At 42.4% G+C, this 16,187-nt stretch overlaps 2 protein-coding genes across 8 annotated transcripts; one reads left to right on the top strand and one right to left on the bottom strand.

The window, feature by feature from the left end:
* Positions 1-24: 24 nt before the first annotated feature.
* Positions 25-5,061, bottom strand: LOC111977097 (zinc transporter ZIP5). 3 transcript variants are annotated; one of them, XR_002878985.2, is made up of 13 exons: positions 4,932-5,060; positions 4,742-4,817; positions 4,339-4,539; positions 3,771-4,033; positions 3,416-3,605; positions 3,012-3,189; positions 2,638-2,807; positions 2,351-2,479; positions 1,952-2,027; positions 1,605-1,841; positions 1,225-1,415; positions 708-975; positions 25-453 (listed from the first exon to the last, which is right to left on the bottom strand). XR_002878985.2 is itself a non-coding variant. In XM_024006408.2 (12 exons), exons 3-12 carry the CDS (start codon positions 4,525-4,527, stop codon positions 826-828), a joined length of 1,773 nt encoding a protein of 590 aa, XP_023862176.1. In that variant the 5' UTR covers positions 4,528-4,539; positions 4,731-4,817; positions 4,932-5,061; the 3' UTR covers positions 25-825. The 3 variants fall into 3 exon arrangements, 2 of the variants coding, with proteins under 2 accessions (XP_023862176.1, XP_023862175.1); XM_024006408.2 differs by having other exon boundaries at positions 25-975; positions 4,731-4,817; positions 4,932-5,061; XM_024006407.2 differs by having other exon boundaries at positions 25-975.
* A 3,622-nt stretch (positions 5,062-8,683) lies between these two features.
* LOC111976903 (E3 ubiquitin-protein ligase NRDP1) lies at positions 8,684-15,864 on the top strand. 5 transcript variants are annotated; one of them, XM_024006054.2, is made up of 8 exons: positions 8,684-9,056; positions 9,733-9,808; positions 11,407-11,446; positions 11,714-11,829; positions 12,068-12,339; positions 12,775-12,910; positions 13,072-13,175; positions 13,446-15,864. In XM_024006054.2, exons 4-8 carry the CDS (start codon positions 11,740-11,742, stop codon positions 13,798-13,800), a joined length of 957 nt encoding a protein of 318 aa, XP_023861822.1. In that variant the 5' UTR covers positions 8,684-9,056; positions 9,733-9,808; positions 11,407-11,446; positions 11,714-11,739; the 3' UTR covers positions 13,801-15,864. The 5 variants fall into 5 exon arrangements, with proteins under 5 accessions (XP_023861822.1, XP_023861820.1, XP_023861823.1 ...); XM_024006052.2 differs by having other exon boundaries at positions 11,384-11,446; XM_024006055.2 differs by lacking the exon at positions 9,733-9,808.
* Positions 15,865-16,187: the final 323 nt, after the last annotated feature.

The raw sequence follows: 16,187 nt of genomic DNA, 5'->3' as shown, positions 1-16,187 counted from the left end.
AGATGTGGAACCAGTGAGAAGTGCTCTGGATTCATGGCCAAATAGAAAAGGGCCACCTTTATTGAATTGCTGACATGGTTATATAGTATCCAAGATTTAAAAAATATTTAATTGGATATTGAAACTTCACATTCTTCGATTCCTGCCTGTGTGGTTCAACCACTGAAAATCATTCTGAAATAGGATTAAGACTCACATTGAAATTAATCAATGTTCATATAGAAACGGTAGAAAACAAGTTGCACAGTACATTTAGGAAGAAAAAAAATCCTAGGATTCATAACATTTAAGCAAGCAAAATAAATCAGTGTAGGGTCATGCTCTTGGTCATCTGGTCCTGCAAGGCTGACTTCCACGTGTTGTTCACACTAACCATCGAACTGTGTAGTCCTGTGTGGCTCAGTTGGTAGAGCATGGCGCTTGCAACGCCAGGGTTGTGGGTTCGATTCTCACCTGGGACAAGAAATGTATCCACTCAATACTGTAAGTCACTCTAGATAAGAGCGTCTGCTAAATATAAAATCTTGTGTCTTAGAGGATGTGTTTACATGGACAGCCCAATTCAGATTTTTTCCCCACTTAAAATTGGGCAAAAGATCAGAATTGGGCTGCCGGTGTAAATGCATCCAGAGTACTCTAAAGCGAAGCTGGTACTTGATGTCATCTTAAATCATGTTTTTCAGGCCTTTAGTAGTAATGCAAATTACCTCCTGGACCAAAGTCTACTCTGATAAGAAGTAATTTGGTATTGGCCAATTGCACTTCAGTTGAAAGAGTAACCAATCCGGTGGTTTAGAATCTGATCCACTCATATCCTTCATTGAATCAGACGTCACCCAGGTAGAAGGCGATATGGTCCTCGAACAGAGCGATACACAGCATGATTGCACCCCCTGCCAACAAGCCTAGGTTCTGTAGTAGGAAGCGAGTCCAGGGTCCCATCGGGCCAGGATCACCATGAAGCATCTCAGGCAACTATTGAGCAAGAGATGAAAATATGACAAATGCAGCATTATTAAACTGACCAAATTAAGACAGTTGTCTGTAAAATGCCTTTTCACACTAAGCCGAGCTGTGCTGGCCTGGTTACGCAACCACTATAGTTGCTGGAACCATGCTGGAAAGGACAATGTGAAAAGGAAATATCCGAACCAGCACAGTGCGGTTCATGTTGGCCCGATAATGTGAGAATGGTGTGGAACTCCTTCCACCGTAGTGACTCACCATGTCAGCGAGGGCCACATAGAGGAAGACCCCAGCGGTGAGGGTGAGGATCCAGGGGGAGATGTGGGCTGACTGGTGGCCCAGGACAGAGCCAGTTAGCAAGCCCACAAAACCCAGTAGGGCTGATACAGCACTGAAAATAACCAGTCTACGAACAGGCCACCCTGCTCCCATCAGCACTGCCAGGTCACCTGCAAAGATAAACAACACAATGCATCAATTTGATAGCCTCATACTCATTACAGAGGTCTACCTGAAACGTTATAGTACCAGGCTTAAACTTTTGAAGGGCATGTCGATGTGCAATGCTTTTATGTGTTGCACCCATCTCTGTTTTTACATGCACCCCACAAAAAGGTGAGATGTTCGTGTATACCTACCTAGCTCGTGAGGAAGCTCATGGCAGAACACAGCTATGGTGGTGCTGAGACCTCCAGCCAGACTCTGAGAGAATGCAGCACCAATGGCCAGTCCGTCAGTAAGGTTGTGTACCCCATCTCCCATAACCACCATCCACACCAAGCTTCCCATCCCAACCTGCTCCTGGCCAGGCGGGCTGTGTGAATGACCATGACTATGCTGCTCAGTGGAATGTGTCTGCTCAAGAACGGTGGGGCCTGTAGAACGGGAGAGATGAGAAAGATGTTTTACAATGCAACGGTTCAACTCTGCCAATACGGACATAAATGCTCTCATAAAGTTACATAAGTATTACATTCCAACTCACTCTGCAGAGCAGTAAGCTCCCTCTCTGGGTCAGGATTTAGAGTGGTGTTCTGCTGCTTCCGCTTCCTCTTAACTTTCTGATGACAAAAACAATTTAAACATTCCATGTGGAATCAGGAATACAAGACAAAACAATTCCCTATTTTCCAACAACAAAAATATGACTTAGGGACAATCTCAATTGCATACACCTCGCGTCCTCGCTGCCTCAAAACCCATTGGAGGAGATGGTCAGAGGGGCGGGACCTTTGGCTTTCTCATCCAATGGATTTTGAGAAGGGGGCGAGGAGGACGCAAGGAGTATGCAATTGAGAATCTCCCAATGACTACTATGCACAGTGCATCATAAAACAGTGGCACAACTTCAAACTCTTCCCTTTATTCTCTAAATCCAGCTAACCTTATAATGGGTCCTCAGTCCTAGAAGGCTCTCGAAGATGAAGAGGAGGTAGCACCCTCCCAGCACACAAAGGCCCTTCAGTATGGAGTCCTGTTCTTCAGAGTGGCTTGAGAGTGGCCCAGTCTTAGCCTGCAGGACACAGATAAAACAAGACATGGTTTTCATTAAACGTATTTAATTTTAGACTTATATTTACTACTAGATTTTACAACTTAACCCTCCATGACTAAACAGAGACAGTAGCACTGGTATGTATGTAGTGTTTGACAGTTTGGTAGGGTGTTTACGTGAGGCAGGAGATGCAGCAGGGCATCTCCACACAGCGTCCCCACAGCCAAGGCTGTCATTGGACAAAGGAAGGAGCGTAGGCMGGCAGGGGGCAGAAGGGGAACCAGGCTCAAAGACAGCAGAGACGGCAGGCTGATCATAGCCAGAGCTAAGGAGCTCCATCCCAAAGCTTCGGGGGAAAAAAAATATTATATTCATTCTGCTTAAACAATAAGGTATTGTAGTTTCCAGGGTTATGTTAAGTCTTAGTGTATCCTAACTGTTAAGTTATGCTCCTGTGCTCCAAGTTGTAAAAGGCTACATTGCTTTTTAAAACATCCTATATCGATAAATCATTCCCTCTCATAGTTGGAATCTAGTTTCATAAATGCACCTTTGAGGAAAGTGACACTCCTTTCTGACTCCGCCCCATCAGTCTCTGGGTGGCGTAGACAAACACCACTTTCAATCTGGTACAGCAGAGCTGGGCACAGGAGGGTGAAGTGGGCAGGAGTGATGTGGGGTGCCTTTCCCAGACCGAAATTCCACAAGAGCTGAGTAACATTCAGACACTGAAAAGGAAAGGGTTAAAAGTATTCAATGTCCACAGAAACTGTTTATGTAAGGGAATTGATTTGATAGCAGATTTTCACATTAACTCCCTTTAAATAACAATGTCAAATAAAAACCTGAGGAGGATAACATTTTGCCAAGAACAGTAAGCAGAATTTAGTTGTGAACTTTGTGCGTTTGGCACAAAACATTACCCAGATCAATTGTCTTTTATTGACTACTCACGTTCCCATGAAGATGCCTCTGAGTGGGGTGATTTGACACAAGGGAGTTAAACATTCCTTGGACAGGAATAGAGTGTGCAATAGGGGATGACCACGGAAGGACCTCTTCCTTAATCACATTATCAGAGGATAATGTGGTGCCCTCTTTATACCTAGATCCAGCAGACCCTGATATCCCAGGCTGTGAGGTTCTTTCAGATGGGGTTGAGAAGAGGCAGCACAGTTTATTCAGGTGTCATTGCGTAACTAACTATTCATAACCGGATGAGCACAAATGCTAAACTTCCGTACTTCAAAAGTGGCTGTATATCTCTAACAATCATGGGATCAAATCAGTTGTAATATCTGTATCTCACCTGGCTGCGTTTGCAGAGGGGGGTGGTTGAACAGGCCTACTAGGACTGGGGGTGTCTGTTTCCTGATCGTCATGGTCATGAGATTGTGTATGAGGAGGGTGAGGTTGTGTCAGAGTGTTATGGTTGTGCCTCGACCCTCGGTGGCTGATCTCCAACACACTGACCTGCCCTAGTCCCAGGCTGCCCAGTAACTTCTGCAGGCCCTTATAGGTCAGGGTCCCATTGTCTCCATACTGATGGAACAGACGCTGCAAGTAGAAGACCTGGAAAAAAAGACAGGTATTTTACTTGAGTAAATGGACAGCTGAAATGATCAGAAAGAGCAATAATCATCAGTGGTAAAATACTGGCATTGTTAAACTATTAGAATAGGCTATTTTATATTTTTAACAATGCACAAAATAGATTTAGTGTTGTTGACAGCAGTGTCTCAAAGGTTAACTTGTGACCATATCAACTCTAAATTACGTCATCTTCATAATATTGCTGTTAAGTTGTTGTAGCACTGATCTATTGAGGCCTGGAGACAGTACAAACTAGTATAGCCTGTCTTCCACAATAGTCTCACCTGCTCTTCAAAAGCCTCATCTAAATGTTCAGATGTCGACCCCTCTTGTCGGCTACCGTTTGATATCCTGTCTGTCATATTCCATGGTGTTTTCACTGTGCCACTGAGAGAAAGTCGCGCCCCTGCCCCAAACTCCAGCAGAGGCAGACAGACAAATAGTCCTACGGCGAGCGTCAGTAGAGGTGACATCCTATAAATTAACTGAAAAAAATGAATATGAAGAGGCAAGTTCATTAAAATCAGGTACCGTGAAATGTCTCAATAACTCCTTAATGAATTTTGCCAGTTAGTTCATCATTTAGTCCGCAAAATTGAAACTGTTACAGTTGCTGAATGCCAAACATTTTACAGGTCAGCGAACCTACAAAACCTGACATTTCTTGGGGGCTTACAGGCAACTCACGTGGGTTGTTCGTTGTTGCTTTCACCAGTCTCGAAATACATCTTCTCTTGTCCTGCTGCTTAGAGGATTGAAGAGCCTGGGGGGAAGTCTTATTTTTTTTAGTTAATATTATAACGACTCGTTCATTTACAGCCGAGTCATGAAACAGATAAGAAAGGCCGCAAAGCATTGATAACAGCAATTGACCTACCTTCTCCAATGAAGCAGGATGAATTGCTCAAGCCAAGGCTCGTGAGAAATGTTCATAACCTCAGTATATCCATGTCCTGGCTAGAACAGAGTGGCAATAAAGAGAATAGCGTCTTTTTGTAGCCACTAACGGAGGCTAACTGCCATGTCTCGTTGGCCAAAGCATATGGGTAAATGAATGTTTTATCAACGCCGAAGGTCTGTATTAAACACAGGTTTAGGAGATCATATACGTTTTGTTCTATGAGATCATCTTCATTAGCCGTCACTTTTTGTCAATTTTGAAGTATTTATGTAATCAAAACAAGAACATAAAGGCTTCATAATTCACAAAAGTCATGTTAATTGACTGATTATCTCAGAACAAAACGTATAAGATCTCCTGTGCATGTTAACCTCAGACCTTAACCACACTGCTAACCTTATGCCTAACCATAACCTTCAAATTAAGACCAATGATCCAGAGGTAGAAAATACAAACTAATTTCCATTTTTAGTCCTAAAAACGGAAACAAGTTATACTCTTGGTTGTTCAGCCATCCCTATGGGGGGAAAGAATATAGTTTTGGGATAAACGCAGAAAAATAAGGTCTGAGGTTATCACAGGTTTCTGAGATCATATACATTTTGAGAAGATTATCTCATAGACCAAAATGTATTCCTTTCAAGTTTTATTAGTCTTATGTACGGGATACACATGGTATACACCGTACAGTTAAATGCTTACTTGTAGGTTCCTTCTCGACAATGCAAAAACAATACAAAATAAGAAAAGATACAAACATAAAGTAAATGGCTCAGTAAAATATAATAAACATTTTAGCATAAGTATAATATAATATAGTCCAATATTTGCACGTGTTTTGGGGAAGGGGGGATTGGGAGGCAAGTGTTTAAATTCTGCAGTATTTAGCAATCATAATAAGAGTCTAGTAGTAGCAGTTGTGATGTGTGTGTGTAGCATGAACGTATGTGTGTGTGTGCTTATGTGTGGAGAATCTAAGCAGGTGGTCAGTCCAGTTCAAGTGTTCAGCAGTCTGATGGCTTGTAGGTAGAAACTGTCTCTGAGCCTATTGGTATCAGTCCTCATGCTCCGATACCGTCTGCCCGACGGTAAGGGAGTGAACAGCTCGTGGCTGGGGTTTGAGGGGTCCTTGATGATGCTGTCCTCAGGCACCGTTTTGAGTAGATGTCCTGAATGGGTGGGAGCACGGTCCGTCTTCATCACCCACTGGAGGGCCTTGTGGTCATGGACGGAGTAATTCCCATACCAGGCCGTGATGCTACCGTTCAGGATGCTCTCGATGATGCAGCGGTAGTATTTGGAGAGGATCCTGGTTGGCATACGGAATTTCTTCAGCCACCTTAGGAAGTAGAGTAGTGGTGGTGCTGGTCAAGTTCTCGGTGATGTGGACGCCAAGGAACTTAAAACTGCTGACTCTCTTTACTGCAGTCCCGTTGATTGGGGAATGTTCCATCGTCTGCTTCCTGAAGTCAACAATAAACTCCTTTGTTTTGCTGACATTGAGGGAGAGGTTGGTGTTCTGGCACCACAATGCCAGTTCACTTACCTTTACCTCCTCCTATAGGCTGACTTGTCATTGTTGTTTATCAGGCCTACAACCATGGTGTTGTCACTTGACAGCTAACTTGATGATGGAGTTGGTGTTGTGCAAAGCCACACAGTCGTGGGTGAACAGGGAGTACATCAGAGGACTGAGGACACACCCCTGGGGGGACCCTGTGTTAAGAGTCAGTGTGGAGGTGGTGTTGTTGGATCCAGTTGCAGAAGGAGGTGTACAGACCCAGGGCTCTGAACTTGGTGTCGAGCTTGTAGGGAACAATGGTGTTGAATGCTGAACTGTAGTCAATGAACACCATTCTCACATAGGTGTTCCTCTTGTCCAGATGTGTTAGGGCCATGTGAATAGCAATGGAAATGGCATCTTACGTGGATCTATTGGAGTGGTAGGCAAATTTGAGTGGGTCCAGTGTGCTCTTATGCTGGCCTTTATGTGGGTCATGACCAGCATCTCGAAGCCCTTCATGATGAACGGTGTAAGTGTGATGGGGCTGTCATCATGAAGTGCTTCGAGAGGTTGGACATGTCCCAGAGGGCCAGGTGGTGGTAGGCCTAATCACCGACGACGATGAGACAGCCTATAGGGAGGAGGTCAGAGACCTGGCAGTGTGGTGCCAAGACAACAACCTCTTCCTCAACGTCAGCAAGACAAAGGAGCTGATCGTGGACTTACAGGAAACGGAGGGCCTGAGCACGCCCCCATTCATATTGACAGGGCTGTAGTGGACCGGGTTGAGAGCTTTAGGTTCCTCAGTGTCCACATCACTAAGGCTCTATCATGGCCCAAACACACCAACAAAGTTGTGAAGAGGGCTAGACAACATCTCTACCCCCTTAGGAGGCTGAAAAGATTTAGCATGGACCCTTAAATCCTCAAAAAGTTCTACAGTTGCACCATTGAGAGCATCTTGACTGGCTGCATCACTGCTTGGTATGGCAACTCCTTGGCATCCGACCGCAAGGCATTACAGAGGGTAGTGCAGACAGCCTAGTACATCACTGGGGCCGAGTTCCCGGCCATCCAAAACATCTATACCAGGATGAAGGCTCTAAAAATTGACAAAGACTCCAGCCACCCATGTCATATACTGTTCTCTCTGCTACCGCAGGGCAAGCGGTATGATGCACCAAGTCTGGAACCAACAGGACCCTGAACAGCTTCTACCCCAAAGCCATACAACTGCTAAATAGTTAGTAAACAGTAGCAGCAGCGTGTGTCACTATTTAACTATCTGTCACTTTATTCCTAGGTATTTGTACATATCTACTTAAATTAACTTGTACCCCTGCATATAGACTCGGTACTGGTACCCCTTGTATATAGCCAAGTTATCGTTACTCATTGTGTATCTATCATTACTTTTACGTGTTTTACTTTTCTATTATTTCTCTTTTTTATTATTTTCTCCCTGCATTGTTGGGAAAGGCCTGTAAGTAAGCATTTCTCTGTTAGTCCATGTCTGTTGTTTACGACACGTGACAAGTAAAATGTGATTTGATTAGACAAGTGTTGAGTTGATTGAATTTTCACAAAAATAATAGTCTAATTTTCTCAACCTTTCAGGTGATAGGCCTATTGTATGCAAGTCGTTATCATTTAAATGTTGAAGAATACATTACAGGTAAATAGTAAAATCTCTTAATGAAAGACAGGGATGAGTAGGCCTAATGGGATAATAGATTATGAGTTGGACGATGATAGTCAGAAAAGTCCAAAGAGGAGAATTCTGTCTTGAACCCCAGAGCCAGCACACCTTCTTTGCTGGTACATCTACGGCCCATGGGAGCCAAAATATGATGGTGGTCTAGACCCAGGCCTGACAAGAGGCATAGTCACCTTCACACAAAAAAAAGAGAAAACAGAAGACAGTGCCCCAAATAGGTAGTCTTGCAAGGGACCTTAGGAGTCAGCCACTTCCACAGGAAGCAGGAGGCCCCAAAGGGCCCCAAGCTTGAGGGCCCACATCCAATGACCCACGTTGAATTACAAACCAGATTTAGTGATAATGGTCCCCACGATGAAATCGGGGACTGTGGATCTTTCTCCACCCCCATTCGTTTGTGTGTTAGTCACACGCGATATTTAAGACAGCACTGGCACGATTTGGAAGAAACTTGGATGAGTGATGCGTCTTGCCATAACGATCCTGCATGTACAAAATTGAACCGATTGGCCCAAGTCCGGAGCTATATAGTAATTAACTGAAATGTGTTAGTCACACGCGATATTTCACTTGGCTCAAGGGGGGGGGCTGCATCATTCGTGGGGGACGACATGTTCACTGTTGCCTTGTTTTTATTTTCAATAATATCAACAGATTTTTTTTTTTATACAATTCTTTTTCTTACATTTTTTTTTAAATATCATTGATTTCAATCATCTCTGACGCCCCCCTGTCGGGTTGAGGAGGCGGAGTGGCTTGCTTGCTAAACCAGCAACAACCTACTTAGGCTAGCTGATGTGGCTGGAGGCTAGCTAGCTGTCAGCAGAGGTCTGAAATTACGGAAATTGTCATTCAATCATTTTGCTTGCTCTTCAAGGACGTAAGTGTTTATTCCGATAACAGAATATTTTATTTGAAAAAGGGTTACAGTAAGATAACGTTAGCAAGTCAACAAGAGCGTGCTGATATAGCCAACAGTTGGCCTAGCAAGCTAGTCAGCTGCAGTGCTAGCTAGGCTAGCCATCACTAGATCAACCTATCTAGCTAGTTGGCTTTATTTATTTTCTAAACTAAGAAACTAACGTTGACTCTCTGATGGCAGCTTGCTAACGAACGTTAGTATAACTCACATTTATAAGCTGCAGCTTTGCAGGTCTAACTGTTAGACTGCTAACTAGCTAGCTAGCTTGAGCTATCGCATTTCATTAAAGCCACAGTCTGTAAAATATCCTATAATTTCAGATAGATAAGAGAATGTATCTTATTTAACCATCCCTCCCCAGTCTGCTGTGTAGTGTTGCTGCCTGCCATACTGAAAATATGTCACAAGTCAGCTGGGAGTGGGACAGCAAGAGCCTCATCTCAAATATGGGAGGCTAGGCAGCAAGGGTTTAAAGCAGAGATGTTCTCCATTTGATTGTTTAGGCTACAGTCTATCATCTATGGTAACTAGTTGTGATTACACTATTGTGTTAATCAGCAGGCTCTTAGTCACCACCCAGAAAACAGGCCCTAGTCAGATCAAACTATTTAATGCCCTGTCTCTTCATCCTCAGTATGCCAAAGCAGCAGCTGCAACCAAGGTTGGAAATTAACACCCGCCAAATGCGGGCAGATTTTGTCATTCGCGGGGTAAGAATGTCTATTTCACCGGCCACGTTGGCGGGTGGTCACACAGAGCATTTGTGAAGTGTTTTTAATCCAAAACCCACATGTAGAAATTGGTCGTTTTGACAAGAAATACTACTAAAGTGTGACATTGTCCTCGTGTTTCTTGGCCAGTTACATCGTTTTGTTCACGTGTTAGGTTGTTTTTCAATGTTACTTTGAGTTTGCTGCTAGGAAGACGTCGCAGTTGGTGATTTTTTTCGTCACAGACAAGCGAGTGCTCAAGTTACCACGGTAACGGCCCGTCCCTTAAAGCGATGTTTTTGACTTTTTAAACCATTATTTAACTAGGGAAGTCAGTTAAGAACAAATTCTTATTTACAATGACGGCCAAATCCGGACAACGCTGGGCCAATTGTGCGCAGCCCTATGGATCTCCCAATCACGGGCTGGATGTGATACAGCCTGGATTCGAACCAAGGACTGTAGTGGCTCCTCTTGCACTGAGATGCAGTGCCTTATTAGACCACTGCGCCACCCGGGAACAAATCTCACCTAATGATTGAGCATGGATAACTCCCCAATTCGTGGAAGTTTAGTCATTAAAACGCTCAAATACTTTGATTGCTCTCCTAGATTTATTTGTGTGCTTCTATATTTGTCAAATAAAATGTCAGCATAGAGCCCTGAACAATCATTATAAATAAGTTGTATCACTCAGCTGTTTGTGGCAGGGCAGGCACTTTGTTGATTCTTGATGTTCATTTGTAGAACTGTTAAAGAATAAAAACATATATATATATATATATATCCACATACAAACAACAACAGACAGACGCACACAAACATCCACAACATAACTCCTGCCCAGATCCCCATTCTCACACCACCATATCCAGCGCCTGCATCATTCTCCGCCGCATGGCCTCAAACCGCACCATTTAGTTTTTTCTCTCTATTACCCACGCACTTTCAACATTTAGATAATAAGCATTTGACATTTCCATTGTATTAAAGATGACGTACACTGGTTGATTCCCATTTTCTAAGTGCATGTTTTTTCAAGATAATTGACAAGAAAAGTATCGTTCAAACCATATCTCGCTGTACACTCGTATGCCATATCTTGAAATATGCAGACAGATGGATTAAAGGTACATTTAGATTGTAATATTAAATTATTTATTTTAACGTACATTAGTTAAAAGACACAGGTCACAAATGTAATGAAATTTAAGAAATATATCCCATTATTTCTTATTAGTAATACATTTCTTGTTTTAGAAACAATAGAAAGCATGCTCATCCATTTTTTTCTGTGGTGATTTTTGGTGTAATTATAGTGAAAATAATGTTTTGACTGGTAAAAAATCTGAGTGGCTGTTTAAAAAAAATATATATATCTATAAAGACCATAAAGTTAATTTCCCACCCTGGCTGCAGCCCCAAGGATAGTAATTGCGGAGTTTCAAAACATACTGTACTGTCTTTGGTTTAAGTTCTGTGTCATTACCATGATACCATTTCTACGTAAATGCCTAGAAAGTTAGGCTTATGTGTCTGATTGTGTCTGTCTCCCAATACAATGTCTCATCAAAGCCACTCCATGTGACCTTTGACAGTCCTGCTGAATGGGAGAAACGAGGGCCATTTGTGAGTGAGGTAATGGCACTGCTTTTCTGTTTTCTCACTGGTTTGAGCCACTCAACATTGTTTAGCATGAGGATATAGCTGAGGTTGTTTACGATGCTAAAAATACGGTAACAACAAGGCTTGACCTTGAAGTTATGTTCATTGCACAGGATGGGGTATGTTCGTTTTGCTGCATTGCTTTTGCAGATATGCCATAAACAGTCCTCTAGACAGGTTTGCATTGTGAAATGGATTTTCTCCAGGCAGTGACTCACCTACCCGGCTTGTATTCTGCAGAAACTTGTGTGTCTCAGTGATGTGCCATGGGGTATGACGTCACCAGGTTCCAAGGGGAGGTGGATGAAGACTTGCTGTGTCCCATCTGCAGCATGGTACTGGAGGAGCCAGTGCAGGTTAGTGCCCTACATTTCCCTCTTCCCTTCTCAGCCAGGCCATGCAAGGAATTGTTAATCCCTTTTATCAATTTAATTATTATTTTTATTACAAAAAAATCTAACTTTCCTCTCAGCTAGTCACCTATTTCTGGGATAAAGACCTATTGATTTAATTCTTATTTTTCATACAAAACATACTTATTTCCCCCTACTTCTTTACCTTCTCCATCTCCTCATTATTTTCTCTCACATGTAGGCCCCGCACTGTGAGCATGCCTTCTGCAACGCCTGCATCACCCAGTGGTTCAATCAGCAGCAGATCTGTCCTGTGGACCGCACCGTGGTGACACTGGCTCACCTCCGGCCTGTGCCCCGCATCATGCGCAACATGCTCTCCAAACTCCAGATTGCTTGTGACAATGCTGGCTTCGGCTGCACAGCCACACTGCGGCTAGATCAACTTCAGTCTCACCTGAAGGACTGTGAGCACAACCCCAAAAGGCCCATCAACTGTGAGGAGGGCTGTGGGTGAGTCACCTTAGAGCACATTACACAGCAGAGTAGAACAGACCAGCCAGAATGAAAAACATGGCTATGACTTTTGAGTACCTGGGCATGCCGCACCACCACTGCAGAATGTGACAGTATCTAGTCTTGTAGTGGTCTCTAGAGTGGGGGCTCCCGAGTGGCACAGTGGTCTTAGGCACTGCATCTCAGTGCTAGAGGCGTCACTACAGACCTGGTTCGATTCCAGGCTGTATCACAACCGGCCGTGATTGGGAGTCCCATAGGGCAGCTCACAATTGGCCCAGCGTCATCCAGGTTAGGGTTTGTTCGTGGTAGGCCGTCATTGTAAATAAGATTTTGTTCTTAACTAACTGGCCTAGTTAAATAAAGGTTAAATAAAATACAAATCGAGTGATCTAGTGGCTTTAATTTCATAATGTCACAATTTCTCTACAGGTTAGAGATGCCAAAAGATGAGATGTGCAACCACAACTGCATCAAGCACTTACGTGGCGTGGTACAGCAGCAGCAGACCAAGATCTCTGAACTGGAGAAGAATGCTGTAGAGCACAAGCATCAGCTGGGGGAACAAGTAAACAGACACGCACGCACACACACACACACACACACACACACACACACACACACACACACAGCGTACAAACATATGCAAATGCCTAATTCATAAAAATCCATTAGTGCTCTGTTCCTCAAAGGTCAGGAATATAATGTGTCTGTGTCTTTCTCTGTTAGAAACGGGACATCCAGCTGCTAAAAGCCTACATGAGAGCAATACGCAGCGCCAACCCCAACATGCAGAACCTGGAGGAGAGCATTGAGTACAACGAGATCCTGGAGTGAGTTTACTCTCCTGTTCCCCTGGCCCTGTCCTTTTAGGATATTTTGACATAGTTTCAGCATTTTATTTCAGCAAGCATCATCTATTTACTGTGTTTTGGATATTGTTTGTTTAAATTATCAATGTGTACAACCACTTAAATCACCCTGAACTTAATCAAATTTAATAAATCCCTTTTTTACATCAGCAGTATTGTCACAAAGTTCTTTAGAGCTATATAAAAACAATCCCTATTCCCCATCTCACCTGTTCCTTTCCTGCCCAACAGATGGGTAAATTCCCTCCAACCTGCGCGGGTGACACGCTGGGGCGGGATGATCTCCACGCCAGATGCAGTTCTCCAGGCGGTCATCAAGCGTTCACTCATCGACAGCGGGTGTCCTCTTTCCATCGTTAATGACCTGATTGAGAATGCCCACGAGCGCAACTGGCCGCAGGGCCTGGCCACGCTGGAGACGCGGCAGATGAACCGGCGTTACTACGAGAACTACGTTGCCAAGCGGATCCCTGGGAAACAGGCGGTGGTGTTGATGGCCTGTGAGAATCAACACATGGGAGAGGACATGATCCTAGAGCCTGGCCTGGTCATGATCTTTGCCCATGGGGTGGAGGAGATCTTATAAGAACGCAAGGAGGGAAGGAGATTTTATAAGAAACTAGCCAACATTAGGAGAATGTCTAGTATAGTTTGGCAGAGAGGAGTCCAGACATTTATGTCAGGGATTTATTCCTCTTTTTAAAAAAATACTCCTCTCTAAAAACATACAAATTATGGGTCTATTTCTCGATGGAAAAAATATAAAAATACATACATTCAACTTATCAGGTGCAGGATAGAAGAACGTATCAAAGAAAAAATAAATGGTATGCTCCCATGGTGATGTAATCAGACCCTAAAGAAAGAAAATGTTTTGATCCATGAAGATCCAACTCGGATCGAAAAGTTGTCTTTTTTTGCGTCTGATTAAATCATCATGGGAGCATACCAGAGTGGCAGACATATATATATTTTTTTTCAATTTCACAATGGTTATGTAATTGTTTGTCTTTTGAAAGGTGAAAAGGGGTGGGGGTGGGGGTGGGGGGGGGGGGATTAAGCAGAATGGAAGATCTGAAAGGATCCTAAAATGACCAGAAGAGGAGTATTACTTACATATGAGCTTAATATCTTTGCCTTAAAAGGACATTTCCAAAAATACACCTGGAAAAAGAACATAACTGATGATAACCAGGATATTCTAAGATGGAATGTTTACAAGAGTCACATAATGTGCTATTAAAAGCTTTGTCTGATCTAAGTTTCTCTAGATTCCCCCATCCGTCTTCTGTTGTGTAAATAAATGAGTATAAAAAATTATGTAAATACAAATATTATATTGAAAAAATATACCCTCACTAGCTATTCTTCTTATACAATAATTAGACAATGTGATTTTTGTCTGTTGGTTTCCATCTGCGTTCACACAGGAAGCACAATTCTGATTTATTTTCCCACTAATTGGTCTTTTGGCCAATCAGATCTTTTCACATCAGATCATTTCCAGAGCTGATCTGATTGGTCAAATTAGTGAAAAAAAGATCAGAATTGGGCTATCTGTGTAAACATTGGCCATGTGTTTCAGGATGCTACCTTTGGACATGTTTTGCTCACTCCAGCATTGTTTTTCTGTGAATATGTCATGATGTTTAGCTTATTTTTTTGTGCCATTCATTTTATTTATTTATTTGGAAGACTGCTTGAAGATGTTTTCGTGTTATGTAAATACAATTAAGCTCATAATTGTCCTTTTGCTTCTGTTGTACATAGTCAACATAAAGTTGGGTCCAACTGACATTAAACGTTTGGGATGTAACATTGTGTAGCCTAATCTGATTTATTTCAATCATGATTGAAGCTTTTTTTGTGTTTTTGACTGTTTTTTTTACCAAACTATTATCTAAAGGCTTTTAATAACTGAATGAAACTAAAATAACAAACGAAAAGGGACTTGATCTAAAGACATGGAGTAAAAAAATAAAAATAAAAAATGGTGGGAAAAAGTACTCAATTTTCATACTTGAGTAAGTGTAAATGCTATACATCAAATTCCTTGTATTATGCAAACCAGACGGCACAATTTCCTTTTTTTATTTTTATTTACGGACAGCCAGGTGCACACTCCAACCCTCAGACATAATTTACAAACGCAGTATTTGTGTTTGGTGAGTCCGCCAGATCAGAAGTAGTAGGAATGACGCGTTATATTGATAGGTGTGTTAATTACACCATATTTATGTCCTGCCTCAGCATTCGAAATGTTTAGAGTACTTTTGGGTGTCAGGGAAATTTATGGGAGTATAAAGTACATACAGTATTTTCTTCAGAAATGTAGTGGAGTAAAAGTTGTCAAAAATATAAATAGTTAAGTACATATACCCCAAAAAACAACTTGAGTAGTACTTCCAAGTATTTTTACTTAGTTACTTTACACCACTGACAAACATTTGGAAATTAACTTCATGTTACTTTGTGTCACCATAATGTACAAAAATGTCAATTAAATGAAGATCAATTTGGATTGTGAATCTTTTGTTCTGTATTCTATCTTTTGTTCCTGTCATTCTGTCATTTTTTTCTGTTTTGTGTCATTTTCTCTTGTGGGGTGTACAGACAAAAATAAATAAAATTGCAATTGTGATACTCATGGTACTGTTGTATGGCTGTTTTCTTAAGGTATCAAGTCACTCCTATTTACAAGCAGGGCCTCCATACATCATGGTTTCTGATCATTAGGGGTCTAAGCAGCAGTCTATCTGGCAGCTCCTGGTCTGTCTACCCACACAAACACCCACATGGTCAGTACAGTCATTGTGTACAGTATGTCTACAGCAGCAGTGTCCGCTGAGCTCTGGCCAGCAGCCCATACTCTCTACTGAGGACTTTCCTTTTAAATCCTTCCCTTTGTTGTGAATGGATGGAATGCCATGTGCTTTGCCAAATGGCATGTTTTTGTTATTGTGTCTGAAAATC

The sequence above is a fragment of the Salvelinus sp. IW2-2015 genome, linkage group LG17 (assembly GCF_002910315.2).
Source record: "Salvelinus sp. IW2-2015 linkage group LG17, ASM291031v2, whole genome shotgun sequence".
Classification (NCBI taxonomy): Eukaryota; Metazoa; Chordata; class Actinopteri; order Salmoniformes; family Salmonidae; genus Salvelinus; species Salvelinus sp. IW2-2015.
This window is presented reverse-complemented; position numbering and strand designations above follow the sequence as displayed.